This window comes from Eubalaena glacialis, chromosome 3 (assembly GCF_028564815.1).
Source record: "Eubalaena glacialis isolate mEubGla1 chromosome 3, mEubGla1.1.hap2.+ XY, whole genome shotgun sequence".
NCBI lineage: Eukaryota > Metazoa > Chordata > Mammalia > Artiodactyla > Balaenidae > Eubalaena > Eubalaena glacialis.
This window is the reverse complement of record NC_083718.1, coordinates 54737453-54758570: the sequence shown is the minus strand read 5'-3', so window position 1 is coordinate 54758570 and position 21118 is coordinate 54737453. Positions and strand designations below refer to the sequence as shown.

Genomic DNA, 21118 nt, shown 5'->3' with positions numbered 1-21118 from the left:
AAATATTTGATTTTTTTCTCTTTATTTAGCAGTTCTGAAGATAATGAATTGGTGTTGTCATTTAACAAAGACCAAGTAGTTTATTTTAATTTTATTTTGAACTCATAAATGTAAACAAAGATGATGTGTTTCAACCCATTGCAATTATTACCCTTATTGAAACTCACATTGTCCCACCTTTGGCCAATGGAAGTCTCTTCAGGTTGGCTTTCATGTCCCTTTTCATGATCCTAGTAATCCTGTAACAGTTTCTTTGCTATTTGTATGCAAAGATGTTGCATGTTCATTTTGTCCATCACCTGCCCTCTGCCTGGAATCAACATTTCTTTAATAAACCTTGGTTTCTTATAGTGGGAAATGGACCTGGATGCTAAAAATGCTCATTGCTACTAGGGTGACCATAATTTCTAGGCCTTTTCAGCAGATACAGCTAGGATATCTATATATCATACACACACAACTATTTAAAGATGAAATATCTCATGAGTTCTTATTAATACTTCTAATTCAAATTCAGGACCAGAGTTTTACTTCACCTCTTCCATATTATACATGCATATCCTTTTCTTCCATACCCACAGTCTGGTTTTCAGGGAACACAGGGCATGATACAGTATCCTATGTGACTCATTTGCTTTAGCCTACATAACAAATAACAGTCTCAGAATAACAATACTAATACCAATAATATTCCTATAAAGAGGTAACTATATGTTTTGCAAATGTTGTGTTTTTTATAATTGTATATATTGTCTGGTCATATAGGCATTATATAACATATTCTCCTTCTTTTAACCCTCATTACTCTTATTTCTGTGAATAAGTGCATATTTAATGCTCACTACCCTCCTCATGTTGATGTTTCTCTAGTCATTTGACTGTCTGAAGCTCGTTCTCCAGGAAATTACTTGGGAAGTGTTCATCGGAACAATAATTCTTGAGTTTTTACATGTTGACAAGTTTGCCTGTCCTTTGTATGAAATTTTCTTTCTTGATAATATTTGATATAGTACTCCATTTTTTTTCTGGCAAAGTGTTGCTATTGAAAAGTCTGATGATAATTAAATTTTCTTTTCCCTAAAAATCACTTTCTCTTTTTGTCTCGGCCTAAAGATTTTTTTCCTTTAAGTCCAGTAATTTCATTAAGCTATGCCTCAATGTTGATCATTCTGGGGCAGTGTTCTCAGGTGTGGTTGGCTTTAGCTGGGACTGTCAACTGGGGAGCACCTACACTTAGCCTTTCTGGCATGGTGCTCTCAGGGTAGTTGGACTTCTTACATGGTAGTTTAGGAATCCCAGAGAGAATGTTCCAGAAATCAAGGCAGGGGCTACATGTTCTTTTATGACCTTTCCCTGGAAGCCAGCATCAGTTTTGTTAATTTTCTGTTTCTTGAAGCAGTCATGAGCTTGTCTAGGTTCAATGAGAGCTGACATACACCCCAACTTTCAATGTGAGGAGTGACAAAGAATTTGTGGCCATGTTTTTAATTTTATTTTTATTTTTAATTTATTTTTTTTAATTAAATTTTTATTGACGTATAGCTGATTTACAATGTTGTGTTACTTTCAGGGATACAGCAAAGTGAATCTGTTACACAAATACATATATCCACTCTTTTTTAGATTCTTTTCCCATATAGAGTGGCCATGTTTTTAAATTACCGTAGTATTTGTCTTAAAATTTGACATAAAATTTAATTAAGTCAATGATCATGCAGTTTAGATTGAATCGTAATTAATATTTGCTAAGGTTGTTAAAATATCTAAAGTATAACTTTAGATATACTGTAGAAGTAAACTTTATTAGAATCAGGGATAATTATTGCCATTAGTAGCTCAAGTATAGTAACAAATATAAAGATGGCTTGGTAAAATATATACATTTTACATTTACACATTTGTTTAGAGATGAAAGTTGCAAGTAAAATCTAAAATATTTCTCACTAAGAAAAGGTGACAAAATATCAGGCAGTGGCTTTATCCTTTGCACTAAGATTTCTAACTGCATCCTATTTTTAGGTTTGTATAATTTTGAACCAACTGATAGTGCTTTGATTTTGCTTTCATAGTACATGAATATGTTACATACATATTACTTTATATCATATGGTAAGCCCACTATTTTCACCAGAGTAGAGCATTTTAGTAATGTTACAGATCTAGTCTGCCTTCTGATGAATGGTTTTTAATGTTTTTTAAAAGAAATCTTGAAAATGGTTTCATTGAATTAGGAAACATTGCATAATTTAAAAAATACAATCTTAATTATAGAGTGACTTAGATATATTTTCCTTTATGATATTTTATATTTTATTTCATTTTATTCACACCAGAAAAACTGTACTTGAGATTCTTTACACTTATGATTCTACTCAATGTAAATAAAATGGCAGCATGGGATTACACAGCCATAGTAAAACATACTATAGCATGTTTTACAATGTCTGATCTTAGAGCTTATCTAATTCTGCCAAAGTGTTTCAAAATACAGCAAAAAACACTTCTACAGTGTTCATGTTGCATCACTCTGGTTTTATTGCATTCTCTTTTCCTTCAAAATTTGTATTAGCTTTTACAAATTAAAAATTGTAGTAGTGATGTTTTTATGTGTGTGTACACACATATATACATATCTGTATCTGTCTGTGTATATATGAAGTGTATGCAACATTTGAAGATTGGTTATGTCCTGGTGGTGAATCAAGGGAAAGAGAAAGTATTGTTTTTAAACAGCTATCTATTTCTCAAATAGCTCTTGTCATTAATTTGATCCTAGTAAGTAAAGAATATTGCTATTCAACTGTTTTTAATTTTTATTTGCAGGTAAGCTTTTGGGTTGTTAGAGAGATTCTTCATGCTCAAACATTAAAAATTAGAGCAGAAGTTTTGAGCCACTATATTAAAACTGCTAAGGTAAGACAAACTTGTGTTTCTATTTTTGAGTTTAATCATTTAGCAATGCTTGTAAGTAAATGTTTGCCTGTGACACTATTTATCGACACTAGAAAACAAGGCCTACTGACTAATATAAGTCCGTTTTTTAAATTGAATACCTGTTTCCTTTGCCTTTTCTTTTATTCCTCCTGTCTTCCTCCCCTTTCTTTTATACTTTTCCTCCCTCTCTCAGAGAAGCTGAATTACATAATATTTGACTGGGCAGAGGTCAGATTATGATGAAGTTCAATATTTATAAAACACTGGTCTATTCTGCAGGTGATTGAAAAAGCCTTATAGGATTAAGTAGGAAAATACGTATCAATTATTTGCCTTTGAAATAGGTCACTCTGCCAACCATATGGAGAATGATAAGACTTTTTTTTTTTTTAATAGTATAAATGAGGATGTTAACCAAATACCTTAATTGAGCAGCATAGATAATAGATGCAGCAAGAGAAATAGAACACGGATTTCAAGGATAGTCAAAATTTAGAGAGGAGGATGGAATAGGACATTCAAGATTTTATTAAAATTCGTAACAACTCCAAATTTATGTTAACTAAAGAGGTATAATTGTAACCACATCCCTCATTATACTTATAATAAATGCATAACTCATCTCACCTGTGAATGAAGATGGAATAAAATGAGGATATCATTTTTACAATTGTAAATTATTGTAAAAATGTAATAATTGTAAGTCATAACTCTTCCATATTTCCCTTGAGCACCTGGGAACAATTGTATTCTAACATTCTATGGCACTAGGTGGCAGAGCTAGCCTTCTGAAAATTTGATATTTTGCAGAAGTGTCATAAAATTTTTAAAAACATTCTTTGTGATATGTTAGATAAATATTGGGTTTTAGCTAATAGAAGTCCATGACTTTTCTCCATAGATCCTGAATTTACATTATTGTTTTCTGGTATTTTTGTTAGTTTTTTTAATGTACTTGTTGTATGTTCCACTCAAAACCACCAAATTTTGTCCATCAAACCTGCCATTATCCTCATCAAATAATCATTTAATTCCAATTCAGACTCTTAGACTTTGAGTTATTTTTGATAGTGTTTACTTTCATCTCAAGCCCTAAATTCATAATTTTTTTGTCTCATTTCTGTCTCTTAAATCCCTCTAGTCAGACTCGCCTTGTGTATTCAGTTTGTTATAAAACTGGCAGGTCTTTCTCTTCTTTTAGTAGGTTGTTTCAGTTAGGGTTCTGTAGAGACAGAAAAAAAAAAATACACACATATATATATGTATATAATGTATAAAAAGATTTAAGAAATTATCTCGTGTGATTAGGTGGGGGAAAACTGGCAAATCTGAAATCTGTAGGGCAGACAGCCCAGAAACTTGGGCAGGAGTTTCAAGATTTTTGCTATTATAAATACCACTGCTTATAAAGCATGCATGTGTGAGTCTCTTGGTGCTCAACTGCAGGTTAAAGCCCTAGAAATACAGAGAGAAAAGACAAATTTATCTTCAAAGAAATGACAATTAGACCAATAACTTTCATTGAATCTGATGAAAAATAACATTTTTTGTGTGTTGGCTATTTAGGTTTTCTCTCCTGAAATGTCTGTTCAAGATCTCTGAACAATCTTCTATTCTAGTATTGGTCTTTGATTTTTATAGCAGTTTTAAAAATATAATTCCAGATGCTAAAGTTCTTTGCTATATTCTTTGCACACATCTTCCTATTTGTGACTTGTCTTATAACTCTTTTCATGTTATCTTTTGATACAGATGCTCTTAATTTTAATAGTCAAATGTATTAAGCTTTAACTTTCATTTTCTGATTTAAGAATATCTCACTTAAAATATCTTACTCTCACCTCTGAGAATATCAAAGATTTTCTCTTATATTATTCTTTTAAAGTTCTACAGCTGTGATTTTGGTATTTAATTCATCTGAAATTTTAGATAAAATATGTATGAATTATGGATCCCAGTTCACATTTTTCCATATGAATAATCCTGTTGGCACCGTTTTTTAAATCTTTTTTTAAAGTTCTCTTTATTTTGTCTGGAAGCATTGTTATGTCACCCTTGTTCTTGAAAAATGCTATTCCAGACTTAGTTTTTTTTAAATTTACTCGGGATTTCTTGAACTTACTAGCCCTGGGAATTAGTGTCTTTCAGTAATTTGAGAAAATAATCCACCATTATCTCTCATATTGTTTCTATCCCATTGTTTTTTATCATGTCCTTCCGAAGCTCCGTTGAGATAAATGCTGGCCTTTTTTGCTCTTCCTTTGATGTCTCTTTATCTTTTATTTCACATTTTTTAAAAGACCCTTTGGCTTTTGTGTTGCTTTCTAGATAATGCCTTCATTTTTAATCTTCATTTTATTTGAGGCCAATACCTGATGTTCTCCATTTGTGAATTCTTGTTTCCTTGTGTTTATCCTTTTCCTTTTCCTTTTTTTCTTTTACTTGAGTTCATATTTCTTGAAATTTTATGGGGGTTCTTTGAGACCTGAGTTAAGGTGGTATTAGTTAGGGTTCTTCAGAGGAATAGAACCCTTCACTTTTCCTTGGTTTTCATATTCAAAACAGGCCATTTTTGCCTTGGAGTCGCTTCATGGTGAGGACAGTTTTTAAACGATAAGACCATTGAGATGTAAGCATCTGATAGTTTGAAGAAACCTGGGCAATTAGCAATAATTTGACAAAAATAGTAGATCTCTCGGTAAACGGGTGGAACCTAGCATTAGATGGGAGCCTTCTGCACGGAGGCTGTAAAAAGCAAGGTCTGGTATTGGGAAGCAGGTGGATATCCCAACATGAACAAGGAACAAAGGATTTGAGGATTCAGCCAGGAGGAAGCAGGAAATTGAGGAGGGCTATGGAAAGCAGGTTTGGACCCTAGCCCTGGAATAATGGGGATCCTGAGTAGGACACCAGATCAGGATCCTGGGCATGGACTCTTCCTTTAAACTTGGATCATAAGGCAGAGGCTAGTAATATTTCAGTATAAGGAAGGAAACTGCTTACTAGAAATGAGGATGCATGGTCATACCAGGTAACCTTGATACTGAGCCATAATTTTGGTTTTCTTAATGTATTACACAACTAGAGGTAGATTTGTTCCCAGAGCTTGGGGGCAGTGCCAAGTTAGAATGTGGAAGTTCTATTGTGGGCCGAAATCAGCTTACTGTAAACATGGTGGATACCCCAAAGACATATCTCATCAATGAGGGTAATAAGTACTAGAACACTACCAGTTGCCTAGATTATACTTGTTGTTAAAGTTGTCTTGTATTCATGCTGTTTATTTTTCATCTCTCCTCCCTGCTTTTCTTAAATCTTCCAGAAACTATACGAGCTGAATAACCTTCATGCACTTATGGCAGTGGTTTCTGGCTTACAGAGTGCCCCAATTTTCAGGTTGACTAAAACATGGGCGGTGAGTAATTTTCCTTAGTTAATGAAAGGTTAGACTTCCTGTTGGAAGTAAAGATGTGTTAGTTCCTTTTATAGTTCTTAGTAAGATTAATATTATGATAATAGATAAGGATTTTTGAAGTACTTTGTACTGTTCTTTGAAACCTACATATTTTTTTCTCTCTCCTTAAATAAGTATTTCACTAGGCTTGTTAGGTATTTTTTGGGTAAATTACAACTTGGTGCTTGGTTTCTGCTCTTTAGGAACTCATTTTTCTAGAACCTCTTTAAACATCTTTGACAACATAGCATTTCAAGCTTACTGATGGGAAAGTGTAAATGCAAAGAAAAAATTGTGTTAATCATGTAAAGATTATGCTTTTGGAAAATTTGAGGAAGATACACATTTTAAGTTTCAAAAAAAAAATTTACTGAGTCAGATTTCCATTATTTTTTAGTCAGTAAACTCTCAGGTTGTTTCCTTAGGAATAATGGAAAATTTGATAGTTAACATGAAAGTAGACAGTGTTTCTGCACATTGTGGTAGTATGCTAATCATATTTGGTTCTATTACTTTAACAAGGTCAGGGTGTGAATTTTTACTTCTGCAAATTTGTGTACTTTTACAGTTGATTAACTGGATACTGGCCTCAAGGTTTCTAGATGTTTTTCATTTAGATTTTATATAACTGAAATTTTAGATTCAGTTAAATCTGTTCATATTTATACTGTTCTTTAATGTAAAAGAGGAATGATTTTGTTTACTACATTTTGTACAGAGGGTTAGTGTGTTCTTACTGTCCTGTAATAAAGACTTGACTGACTTTAAAACAATTTTTTACTTGATAAAATATAACTTTGTTTTTAATTAGCCTAGTGCTGTTTTCACTTTTCATAGTATCTAAAGAGACAGATGTTTCTCATGAAAATCAGGGTAGATTTCTATACTGGAAAAACATTAGCTTGGAAGAGTTTATGGTCCTCTTTATATTTTATTTGTATTTTAGAAACACCTGAGTGAATGGTGTTCCTACTCTAAAAATTATTTTTAATGATGACCTTATTTATTAAAATTTGAACTTAATGAGGGAATGGAAATGATTATAAATATACAGTTATGAATTCCATCTTTGAAGTTTTAGGGAAAAGAATTATACTCTGGTTTATATTGTGGTTTAGAAATGAGATACATTTCCCTCAAGTTAATTTTTATTTTCCTTGAAGTTATTTTCGTTGTCTCCCTCATGTATTGCATGGAAAATAATTTTGTTTAAATTTAGTAACAGCTCCATTATTAATCTGAATAAAATGTTTGGTGTTTATATTAAACTTTAAAATATTCCACTTTGTGCCAGGCACTGTCTAATTGCTTGACATGCACAGTGAATGATACAGATGAAGTCCCATTCTTGTACAGCTAACATTCTACTGGGGAAAGATAAGCTGTAAATAAATAAATGATATATCATAAATAGTGATAAATGCTGTGTAGAAAAGTAAAGCAGAGTAAATGAGGTATAAAATACTTCCGTGCTTTCCTTTCTATGATGTGTGGTAAGAGTCTCTGATAAGTGACATTTGGGTAGAGACCAAGAGTAATTAAGAAAAACATTCATGTGCATATCTGAGAGAAGAGAATTCCAAACAAATAGCCAGTGCAAAGGGCCTGGCAATGTTCACAGAACAGCAGGGTGGTCAGTGTTGGCAGAGTGAAACAAGCTTAAGGAGTAGTTGATGACAGGAGCTGAGTTCAGAGAGGTGGCATTGAATCAGAGAATGGAGATGCAAGTTACTGATATTCAGGGAGGTATAGAGAAGGAGTGTTGGGGGGGTTCTATTTTATACATATCAATTTTGAGTTGGCTGATAAAATATTCATGTGGAACTATAAGGTCAGAGCTAGGTATACAAGTTTAATAGAGCAGTTAGAGCTAGAGATACATTTTTGTGATCATCAGCATAAAGATAGTATTTAAAACATGAGATTGTAATCAACAAAGGAAATATCACGGGTAGAAGTTTTCCACAGTCAGGTAAAGAAAGTGTTTCAAGAAAGAGTGCTCACCTGTGTCAAATGAGAACTTTGAGATGACCATTGGATCTGGCAGTTGGAAAGGATTGGTGACCTTGGCAGAGGTGGCTTCAGTACAGTGGTGGGGTGAAAGACTGATTGGATTTGAGAGAATGGTGGAGAAAAAAATGGGACAGTAAGTACAGAGAATGCATTTGAGGAATTTTGCTGTAAAGGACTGGGGTGAGGTCCTGTAGAGAAATCTGGCAGTAGCTGGAGGGAAATAGGAGATTAAATGTTTGTGGCGTTTTGTTTTCGTTTTGAAGATGAGATCCATGACAATATATTTGTATGTTGGTGCAATGATCTAATATAATAGAATGAGGAAATAGTAAGAGAGCAAAGAGTCACTCCAGTGATACCTACTAGATTAGGCACGGAGGGAATGAGGTCCATTACTCTAGTGGGGCAGGAACAGTTTATGCATTTTAACAGGAGAGAAGGGGATGCATTTGGTTACAGACACAGGTATGTTGGTAGATTTGGTGGTGGGATTCTGCAGAAGTTCTTCTGATGCTTTATTTCATAAGACATAAGAAGCAAGGTCATTAGTTGAGAGTGGGGGAGGTGTTGGGGGTTTGAAGAAGGAGGAAAGGATGAAAGTCATCTAGGAGAGTGTGAGAGTGAATTAACTAGGGAAACATTGTAGGTTTGGTAGGTCTTATGAAGGTCCACTTGAGATTTTTGGTCATGAACTTAGAGTGAAACCAGTCAGCAAAGTTATGTAGTCTCCAGCCAGGTTCAGGTGTTCAGCATTAACCTGGAGACTTGCAGATAATTGTATTTAAGGAGAGATGGAATTTTTTTAGGCTTGTTTGTACCACAGAGGGGTCAAGGATAGTGTAAGAGATAAAGTAGGCAAATGTAAAAGTTGTTTTAGTGATAGATGAGGAGTTTAACCCAAGTAAAAGGAAAGAGATAATGAACAATGAAAAGTCAGTATGGTAACTGGTGGAAATCCTGGTGCCCTCAAATATTTTTTGGGTTCAGGATGTCCTAGGGAGTGGAGGCTGAGTGGTGGACGATAAGATGATTCAAAGAGGAGTGAAGAAACTTAGAAACCAGGGTATTGGGAGTATCGTCTGTATGAAGACTGCAATCATCAGGATATAAGAATAATATTGGTTCATAGACTCTTTTTCTCTAGGTACTAAAATCTTAATGATGGGAAAATGACTTGCAGCTCTATTAATGACTGTAATATAAGTGTTGTAATCTAGTGTTCTTTTGTCAAGTACTATAGCCACTAGCCACATGTGGCTATTAAATTTAAATCCTTAGGATTAAATAAAATTTGAAGTTCAGTTCCTTAGTCTTACTAGCCATGTTACAAATGCTCTAGTCACATGTGGCTAGTGGCTATTGTATGGACAGCACAGACGTAGAACATTTCCATCATCACACAAAATTTGATTGGACAGCACTGATCTAGTGCTTCTAATTAGAAGCTGGAAGATTTTGGGGAGGATAGTGTGATAATAAGCTGGAAGGAATTGTGAAGAGAAAGGAGGAAGAACGGCACCTAACTGAACTCCAGACTGATGTTACAACGTTTGTAAGAAAAGAAAGAGAATGCTTCAAGAAAGGTCAAAGATGGGGCTTTTGCAGAGGACGGACCCTGAGTCCTAGAGGGTACAGTTGGAAAGAATTGGGAAGGGTAGCGTATCGGGTCAAGTTAGAAGATAATAAAGATCATATGAATGAAGAATTGAGAGTGTTTGGGGTTTTCTTTAAAACCGATAAAGGCAATGTACCAGAAAAAATCCTAAGTGGGGGAAATATTAGCAACGTTCGCTTTAACATCAAGGAAAAGGATGCCCATTTTCACCGTTTCTATTCAACATAGAGATGTTAGCCAGCACAGTCAGAAAAAAATGATTAGAAATAATAGGATTTATCCTCAAAAAATTAGAATTACATAGAGTTACCATTTATCCCATCAATTCCACTTCTGGGTGTATACCCAAAAGAATTGAAAGTGGGGATTCAAACAGATATTTTTACACCAGTGTTCAAAGCAGCATGATTAACAATAACCAAAAGGTATGAACAATCCAGATGTCCACCAACAGGTAAATGGATGTACAAAATGTGGTATAAACATACCATGAAATATTATTCAGCCTTAAAAAGGAATGAAATTCTGACACATGCTGTACCGTGGATAAATCTTGATGATATTATGCTAAATGAAATGAGCTAGACACAATAGGACAAATACTGAATGATTCCATATATAAAAGGTACCAAGAGTAGTCAAATTGGTCGAGATGGAAAGTAGAAGGTGGTTATCAGGGACTAGGAGGAGCAAGAAATGGGGAGTTACTGTTTAATGGGTATGGAGTTCCGGTTTGGGAAGATGAAAAGAGTTCTGGCCTTGGGTGGTTGCAGTGATTGGCCGATAATGCTACTAAACTATACACTTCAAAATGGTTAAAATGGTAAACATTATGTATATTTTACCACAACCTTTTAAAATAGTCTTCTGAAAACAAGTCTCTGCTATGCCACCCCAGATTGAATCCTTTCAATCTGGTTATTGATTTGTTATGAAAATTCCAAAATATAAGTTATTTTTATACATATTAGACTGTGTGGTTCTTTAGTTTTGTGTTTCAGATGTGTCAAGATCAGTTATGAGTTCCAAGTAATTTGTTTCTCCTGATACTGTACCAGAGTTTTAGAATGATTGACTTTGGAAAAAAAGAATAAGTTTCTTTTTATCCCTGCTATGTCATATCAGTATATTTTGCATACTTAAATGCTTTGTTATGTGGGAGAGAAAAGGATGTTTGGATTTACAGGTCACTCAGCAGAGAGTTGCACCTAATCTTGAAAATGCCGATCAAGTGTGTTGAAGCTGGGCCACAGAAAGTTGTGAAACCAGTGTTTCAGACCCTGGAAAATCTATCTAAAACATTCAAACAAAGAACTCCTTGAACTCTTGTGTTTTAAAGAGAGAGGGATATTGGTCAGACATTTTTTTGATAAAGATTATCCAACGATAATCTGCATCTTGGAGCCTGTGAAAAATAGATTCCAACATCAATTCCAACTGTACCACTTGTAATACTAGAAAGAGCAGGTGTTAGAATTTTCTGTCTCCAGGATCAGACTGAGACCCTGAAAAACAGGACCTAATCTTTGTGAGTGGATGACTGATGAGTGTTGATATGTTCTGCTTCTCCTTTGAATCTCAGTCACCTCAACTTTAAATCAATCCTCTGACTTTTCTGTTAACCTCATAGGAGAATTAGGATTTTATTGGTGGAAGTGTTTTGCCTACTATAAAATAACAAATATTTTATGATACAAAGTGAAATCTGATTACATCATAATGAAATAGTAACTTCACATATTTAAAGAGAAAAAATTTTTTCCAGAGTCTTTGGAATACTTAAAAATACATATTTTCTGAATCTTTTAGTTAATGCTTTTTGGGTGACTGACCCTGCTTGTTCTTTTATTCCCCTTGATAGCTCCATTTTTTCTCAAAGGGCACCCACTACAAATCTCCTCCTCAAGCCTCCTAAAACAGCTGCAGTTGATTGATCAACTGTATGCAATATAGCACTGATCAAAGGGATCAGAGAAAAAAATGTCTTGTCAAAAATCCAAACATGTAAATCATAGTTGTTTTTCTTTTTTAAATTTATTTATTTTATTTATTTATTATTGTCTGCACTGGGTCTTCGTTGCTGTGCGTGGGCTTTCTCTAGTTGCGGAGAGCGAGGGCTACTCTTCATTGCGGTGCACGGGCTTCTCATTGCTGTGGCTTCTCTTGTTGCAGAGCACGGGCTCTAGAGCACAGGCTCAGTAGTTGTGGCACACGGGCTCAGTAGTTGTGGCACACAGGCTCAGTAGTTGTGGCTCACGGGCTTAGTTGCTCCGCGGTATGTGGGATCTTCCTGGACCAGGGCTCGAATCCGTGTCCCCTGCATTGGCAGGCGGATTCTTAACCACCGTGCCACCAGGGAAGCCCTAAATCATAGTTTCATAGTTACTGGTAGGACTAGCCATGATTAGATTTATCAAGGAAAATTATTACTTAAATTACGAAATGCAGTATTTATTTCTTAATGATTATGTAAGAATTATCTTTATCTTTGAAGAGGCAGGGGACAATGCATGAACATATTTGGGCATTTGAACTGAATATGAATACATAATTATTTTAAATTAGGAAAATGATTAATAAAAATTGTTTAGCCATTTAAAATAGTAAAGATAAGAAATAATGTATTATAATTTACTACTTAGTAAGTAATTATTTTATGTACATACAAACTATATTGTATTTTAAAAATAATGAATTTGGGTTTATTATATTAATAGACATGTTTGATTTTGTTTTATTTATATACTACCAAAATATAATTAAAGAAGATATAACTTTGAAATTAAAATTCAAATTTATAGTAAATATAACTTCAAGTCTTTGCTATAATAAAATTGGATTCGGAAATAACTTAGGCTTTTCTGTTTGTTTTTTAGTTATTAAGTCGAAAAGACAAAACTACCTTTGAAAAATTAGAATATGTAATGAGTAAAGAAGATAACTACAAAAGACTCAGAGACTATATAAGTAGCTTAAAGATGACACCTTGCATTCCCTATTTAGGTGAGTTACATCATGTGTGTTCATTATGCCTGGTTGTTGCTCTGCCTTAATCAGTAGTTTATATAAAATTCAATATATTTTAAAAGTTTGTGTATCCTTTAAAGAAATTAAAGGATTGTTAAGTTGAAAAAATAGACTAGAGGAATGTGTTAGCTTATTACCTGGAGTGTATTTTCATTTCTTCTTAGAGATGGACCATATGGTAAAGCAATATGTTTTACCTATTTTAGTAATGCTTTTAAAGAATGAACCAGTAGTTTGCAGTGAAGTTTAATGCTGTAAAAATATTTAACATTAACTAAAGAAATTGATCAAAAGATTTAATGAATTTATTTTCAACATCGTGAGTTCTTGCTTTATGTAGTTGGCAGATATTTTACAGTGAATTATGAAAAGCAGTCTCAATGAATATTGGTGTTACTGTTTTCCTGGAAGAAATTAGCCGTTTAGCTGTGGAAATTTAGCTCAGTGCTGAGACAGACAAATCTGTATTTGACATATTATTTGCCTAAGAATGTGTCTCTTTACAGTATATTTTACAGTGTTGATGAATTCCAAGAAATATTGAACCTAATAACATTATAAGATTATGTTCAACAAAATATGAATAGTAATGCCTTATTAGGTATTTGAATAAAAAAGACTGAAACTATACCTTTTTAAATGTATATGTAAATTTAAATACAGAAAATACTTTATATTATATATACCTAGTATATGCATTAAAATAAATTGGTTTGATCCCATGTAGAGAGTAATCAGATGATAACATTTGCTTTGTCCCAGTATCCCCTTTGCTCCCCTATCTCCACTTTGTCTTTTATGTAACGACTCATACTGGATTTCACCATAACTATTTTTGAAAATAATGGAAAAACCTGTTACTTGTTTAGGAGACTCTACAGTGTAAACTTTGAAGTCTTTACAATACCAGTGACCGGAACACAAAGTAGGGACAAAGACAGTTGATAACACTGTCATTCAGCTGCTCTATGGCATCAGCCTTAGTTTGTCAGAGAAGACTTGAACTCATTAGACCATTGTGGGACATTCTAGAATTCCAGTGGGAATGGGGAATGTTGTACACCCTGTGTTGAAGGCAGAATACTCCTATGCATTGTATAGATAGTGGCCACTACATACCATTTGTCCGTTTCTTTGATAAATAGTTCAGGGCCATAATAAGCATGACTCAGTCAGAGAGGCTGTAAGCTGGATATTAGGAAAGACATTCTGCATGTGCTCCACTTTTTACCACTTGTCACCTTGGCTGTGCCCATTCTTGAAAGATGTAATTTGGGGAGAGGAAGAATAGAGGATTTTAAAAAGTCATCAATATCTTCATACTCCATAAAAACATAAACTTTTTATAGCATAAAGAACATTAGACTGAGAACTGGGAACCATAAATTCCAAAATGGCTCTACCATACTAACTTTTCAAGTCATTGAATTGTCTTCTTTAAGCCTTGTTTTCTTTACCTAGAAATAGCACACATAGGACCAGAATCATGTTCTTCTTAAGGCTGGCTGGGACCACAGTGGTCTCTTGTATCTAATTCACTTATATTACAATTGAGAAAACCGAAGTCCAGAAAGGTAGAAGAGCTGGCTCATAATCCTAAAACCTAGTTAATGACAGATCTGAAGTTCTGATCTAGCATCTTTCCAATTATACCTGCTAAACTCTCATTCTAAAATTTACTGATTCTATGATTGTATTTTTTTCTCATTGAAATGTTTTTCTCAAATTTCATAATTTGTATTTTTTAGAAAAAGAGATTATTCCCTATTGAAAATGAGAAAATGACAGTATAAATCCTTGTGCTCTGATGTCTAGTTCAGAGGTCTTTGTTTTATATTTATTCACAGTGGAGACTTCAGTACAAGATTTGAAGTTGTCTGTGCATGTGCACATAAGCATACTCTCATGCACGTACAGGAGCGGGGTGGGAAATCGTTGAAATAGTGGAATCTGGAAAGGTTTTCCATTAAAGAATATACCTGTTTTCTCCCAGCACTGGTACCTAAAACAGAGTAATTGTTCCTCTGGGTTAAAGCAAATGAGGCAAATACTGAGGTGCAGAAGTTGGTTTGGAGAAAATAATAGAACCATGATCTTTCCTGTGTCTTCAGTTTGGTCTCCATTGACTCCTCAATTCAGTTCTTTTTCACTTTAGATATTCTCATGACCCAGAATCTCCCTTCTCACTATTACCTGTAATTTTGTGAGAGGTTGATGCTAGTTATTTCTGCTTATTGAAATTCTCCACTTGTAGCACCAGTCTCTCTTGATTTGCCTTCTGCATTTCTGGCTTTTGTTTTATCGACTTCTCTTTCTCTGCCTTTCTCTTAAATCTGTTCTTATAAAGGTCTCAGTCCACTTCTTTTCTTCCTCTATACGCTCACTTGGAGTAGTCTCATGCAGTTGTTTTCTGTATATCGCCTGATGACTCCCAAATCGTAGACTAGACCTGTACATCTAATTGTCTTTGTAATTCCTGCAGCCTGGTAACATTTTAGGTACTCAAATACTCAAATACTGATGGAATGAGATATGTATTGGTAACTCTTAATTTAGCACGTTCAGAAGTAAATGCATCATTTTCCCCCTTCTTCCATACCTGATCCCCCTCTTATTTCCTAGCTTAGTCTACTAGTGATCACAGTGTTGCATTATCTGCACTGCTCCACCACCCTAGAAACCTGGGGTTTTTGTTTTTGTTTTTTCTACTGGATTTCTCCTCCTCCACTTCTTATATTCTCTGTTGAAGCAAGATGCATGTTTCTGAGGGTTATTCAAGAATTAGAAGCCAAAGGGGGGGGGGGAAAATGGCAAAAACTTAAGTTAAAATAGAGAACATACACTTTAGCATCTATATAATTTTATACATTGGATTCTTCATATAATTATTCATCCCTATACCAGTTTGTGAAGAAGCATCTGAGAATGTGAGATGATTGTGGAACATTTGGCACAAACATTTGGTAGACTTGGGAAGGGAAAGTGAAACACTGAAACGTTTGTGAGACAAGTTATTGTGACTCAGTTTAGTTCATTTCCAGCATGAAAATCGTCTTTTTAATGTAGTGACAGTTTTGTTTTACCGCAAACTTTGAGATTAAATGTATTCATTCCATCTATCAAAACATACATGCTTTTCCGAAGATAATGTGAAGCATTTTCAACTTCATACAACTTTTTGACTGCTTGATTTATTTATGTCATAGAAGCTGGTTCATTTTCTCATTCCTAATCTTCAATACCGAAGTGTGTTGAAGAATGAAGATTTTACAATAGTTTATATCCTGTTAATATTTACATTGTTCATATTTTGTTCTAATTTAAAATGAATTAGGATTGTGGTTTTTAAATTTAACTTTTCTTTATTTCAGAATTTTTTCCCAGTCATTTTAAACTAGGCCCAGTGCAGATAGATGCCAAAAATGTCAACATTTACAAGATGCTGTACATTTGATAGGAGAGAACCTGTCCCGAAGACATTTGAAAGATAATGCTCATTATTCATATTGGTAGCTTCTATTTAACTATCTCTCTTCAAATATACAGAATTTGCATAATGCTACCCTTTATCCATTATGTCTGCAAAGATTCTTTTGGAACAAATGTATCAACCAAAAGAATCTATCTACAGTGCACAGAGAAAAAAGGTGAAGGCTAATTATCTATTTCTTAACATGAGAGACATGATCCAAACTAATGGGGTTTTTGCCCCTAAGAATTATGATCAGAACCAGCCATTCTTTGTGAAGCTTAAAAAAGAATATGGAGGTTTGTATGCTGACGAAACTCTTATTTTGATACTGCCAGATTTATTTATAATTCAATGTGGATTAAATTATAAGAAGTAGAAAATGTTTTCTTGGCTTTCAGCTCATCATCCCTTGAAAAATTGTCTCTTCTGTTGGTTTGCATTCAAGGTAAAAATTAGTCAGCCTGGACAATATAGTGAAAAGTTCTTAGACTAAGGATACAGTTTTTCTGGAGAGAAATAGTTTGGCAAATCTCAAGGAAAAAATTGTTTTATATGAGAATTATTGCTTTAAATCTGAAAATCATTAACAGCACTCATTTGTTCTTGTCATTGGAGAACAATCTTAAGGAGCTTATTGAGGAATTTGGCATGGGAAGTTTTGCTTTGCTGGAGAGAGAGAAAAAGAACATTGTGCAAAAATAATTTAGTTGTATGAAACATGATAAATATTCTTTCATGTGCATTTTCTAACCTCATTTCTACTTTACTTATGTAATTTTGGGAAGATGCAGTAGCTCAACCAGCTTAGGTGGTTTTCTGAGAAGGAAAGCATATGTTTTTTAAACTATGGAAATAAGTTATTGCAGTTCTATACATTGCTTTCTATTAAGTAGAAGCAGAATGTTACAGAGAAGTTTTTTTAAACTCTCCTGCCCTTCTGTAGGACATGAGTACACTGTTTTGATGTGTCTACGTATGACTCTGTCTCTTGTAGAGAAAGTCCCCTGCCCCAACTTAAAGATTTTCATAATAGGCCTTTTTTTTTTTTTTTTTTAAAGAAGAGAAAAGCTGTCCTTATATCCATCTGCAATATGGGATATAGTGCCCCTCTCATCCCCTGTCCTATGACAAGCACCATTTTGTTTTCATTAATCTCTTTCCCTCAGCAGTGTATAAGCCCTGAATTTGTCTTGGTCCAGGGCTCTGTGTTTAGCATCTAGAATAAAAGCGGGCACTTAGTATTTAACACTTATTGGTTGACTTAATTAATTAAATGATCCCTTTCTGGCTCTTCCCATTGTTCCAGCAACTTCATTTGTTTTAAATACAATACATTTATTTGTGTGCACTTTTGTATACAACTCCCTACCCACCCCCAGTTTTCTTTTGGTGCATCAGCTGGCCATCCAATGTTTGCTTAGCACTATTCTTGGTGATAGATGTAGAGCAGGGATCGAAATGGACTTTGTTCCTTCCTTTGTGGAACTTAACATCTCTTTAATACCAAAGGCTCAAGTTGATGTCATTACCTTGTGAATAATCTCTCCTATATCCTATGTCATGGAAGAGGTACATAACATTACCAGGCCTTGATAGTGGTGTCCTCATCACAGCTAATGAGATGTTTAAAACATGCCTAAACTTACAAGGACATTCAGATTTTATCTGATCCTCTTTTATGTTTCACTAGTTTTTAACCTATGTTGATCTCTTAGTAGAATATAGTTCTTTAGTTTTACGTTAGTTTGAGAAATTTTTGCTAATCTGTGTATAAATATTTTCAAAAATAGTAGCTTTTTATTCACATTTCTATTCAGATAATTTCAACAAAGTCCAAAGCTTTCTACAGCTCTCTGGGAATTAATGAGATTGTTTTCCTGCCCCTTTGGTAGAATTTTACTTGGTTAAATGTATAGAAGTCTCTGACACTGATCTCAAAAATGCCTAATGGTCAAAAAATGTCATTGGCTTTTCATATTTTAAGAGTTTTATTCCATTTTCCTTTCTTTGGTTTAATTTGTATATAATACACACCATGGATTACTTTACCTTATTCTTCTCATTAAGATTACATATTGAATTCTAAAACAGCAATAAAGCATGTTCAGTCATTTTCTTTTGAATCTTGAGAATGAGCTCTGACCAAATGGCAGCTAGCCCTAGCTTTTTCTTTAGCCAAAATTACATTCCCATTTTCCATTACCTCATTTATATCCCCTTTTACCCTCATTCTTTTTTATATATTTAAAATTCTTCTAACATTCTTTAATGGTATATTTTCTGAAGTTTACTTTAGACCACTCAAAGACTTGTGATATAAAAGGGCTGGGGATGGGGTTACATTGATTTCTTTCCCATTTTCATAGTTTTTCTCTTAAGAGCCTTATATCTTTAAAAAATATCATGTGTAGAAGCTATACAGATCTGCATTTTAATCATAAACAGAATCAGGTTCCCCCAGTTCCAACAGCTTTGCCAGTAGTGTTTCCAACAGCTGATATTTCAGTAATGCATTTTGTAAATTTTTTAGCAAACCTTAACAGGAGACTAATAATAAAAATCTTAATAAGTAACATTTATTTGCAACTTAATCCTCTGTGCCCAACACTGTATACTTTACATAAATTATCTAATTCTTAACAACAATTTATAAGATACGTGATATTATTCATATATTATAAGTGAAGAAACTGGGACAAGGGAGGTTAAATTCACTTGCTATAAAGATATGCATTATAACCATTTCATTTATAGTTCAAAGAAAGCATTGTGGAATTATATTAATATTTTGGAAATCTGTCTTTAGTTTTAATTTTGAGTTCATTCTTCAGTCTTTCCTGTAATTATCTATAGAATTATGATGTAATAACTATTGACCCCACTGATAAAATTGAAAACTGAGCTTATTTTTAGATGGCTTTTTTGAGGAGGGGTCATGGCATCATCGTAAGTGGAATCATTCTTTTCTTACTTAGTTATTTTCTCAGACACTAAAATAAAAGACTAAAAAATTGTTAGGATGTAATAATTTTTAACTTACCATTGATTAATTTAAGTATATAAAAATCGTATCACATTAGTAAAGGTTTACAAGTAATTTGAAACATTTTCATGATTGTGGAAGTTTTTATAGGCTTATTATATTATTACCAGTAGGAGTCCTAAGAAATATAATGCTAGAAGAATTAGCACTCCTGTATCATGACTCATAGAGTCAAGTGAATATTAGACTGAAAATTTGATCTTTTTACTCAACCAGGCTTGGAGCCTGAGGATGAGCTTGTTAGTTCATATCTACTAAATTTCAGGATGGTTTCTAATAGTGGCCTTATCCAATATCTCATGTTTTAAAAGTCTACTTCAGAGATGCCAAGTTTCCTTGACATTGATGGTATCCCACTGAGTGGAGAATAGAGTCTAAGTCATTTTTAGGATAAGCTTCATTTCATTTATTAAAAATAACTAAGCATAAATAATCCTTCTATAAACCAGCTGCAAGGTTATAGCTCAATCTTACTGAAGGTCAAGCAACCACACCTTATTCCTTGGTAACCTGTAAAGTAGCTAGCTATCAGACCTTGCCTACCATACATGTGACTTATCTAATCTCTCACAAGATTCTCATTAGGCTGAAATCCCTTACTATGGCTATTCTTACCTTAATTTTCCTTATGGCCCATTCTCTTAACTACCTGCCGTAACAGCTGGCATAGCTCTGTTAGGTTTGCAAATGAAGATCATGGATCAGTGTAATCTTGCACCTGAAAATTTGGATATATTGTTTCTTTTAGTACATTTATTACTCACTCTGTGCAAGGCACCATGATAGGTAATGCAGAAAGTACATAGATGAGCAGTAGTAATCTGGTAGTTAAAGGCTACTGAGTACTTACTAGTGTCAGGCATTATTCTAAATGTTTTACCACATGTATTACCTCCTTTGATTTTCACAGTAACTACGTGAGCTCTAGGTACTGTTGTTATCTCCATTTTATAGATAACAAAACTGAGGCAGGAATAAATAAATTGCCCCAGGGAACACATGTACATGGTAGATTTGGGCCACAAACCCAAGCAGTTCTGCCTTTAGGACCTATGCTTAGCTATGATATAATACTGCTGCTTATTCCTTGATCCCAAGGAACTCAGTTGCCTAAGTCATTCTTAAGCTTTCCAGGAACTTCAGAGCAGAGCTATATCACCTCTATAAAGGAGAGCACAATGGACCCTGTGGCCATGGCAGTTAGCATTCAGCACAGTTTTCTAGTTTGTTGACTTTCACATGATTCTAGCTTTAATAATATTCCTCTTCTGTGAAAATTCTCTAAGACTTGTCTTTAATCGGGTTTTGGATGTTTAACTGAAATGCTGTAGTTCTGCAAATAAATGGAATGCCCTAGTAAAATTTTATTCAGTTAAGATTTGATGAAACAATTAGATGCCTAATTTCACCCAGAAATCTTACAGCAGATTTTTCTGGTTCTGGGGGTGGTGGAGAGGGACTTTAAAGCCATTCTGAAATGACCATAGGTAAAGCAAAGAATAACATCAGGGTTTGATGTTCTCTTACCTTCTTTCACCAGAAGTTTTATTTTGAGATGTG

At 34.0% G+C, this 21118-nt stretch overlaps 1 protein-coding gene across 2 annotated transcripts in view; it reads left to right on the top strand.

The window, feature by feature from the left end:
* RALGPS2 (Ral GEF with PH domain and SH3 binding motif 2) overlaps window positions 1–21118 on the top strand; it is a 162786-nt gene that overhangs the window by 78284 nt on the left and 63384 nt on the right. For both annotated transcript variants that reach the window (XM_061185673.1, XM_061185672.1), the window contains exons 6-8: window positions 2824–2913; window positions 6257–6349; window positions 12893–13019. In XM_061185673.1, the coding sequence (XP_061041656.1) occupies window positions 2824–2913; window positions 6257–6349; window positions 12893–13019 (310 nt within the window). The remainder of the gene's footprint in view (window positions 1–2823; window positions 2914–6256; window positions 6350–12892; window positions 13020–21118) is intronic.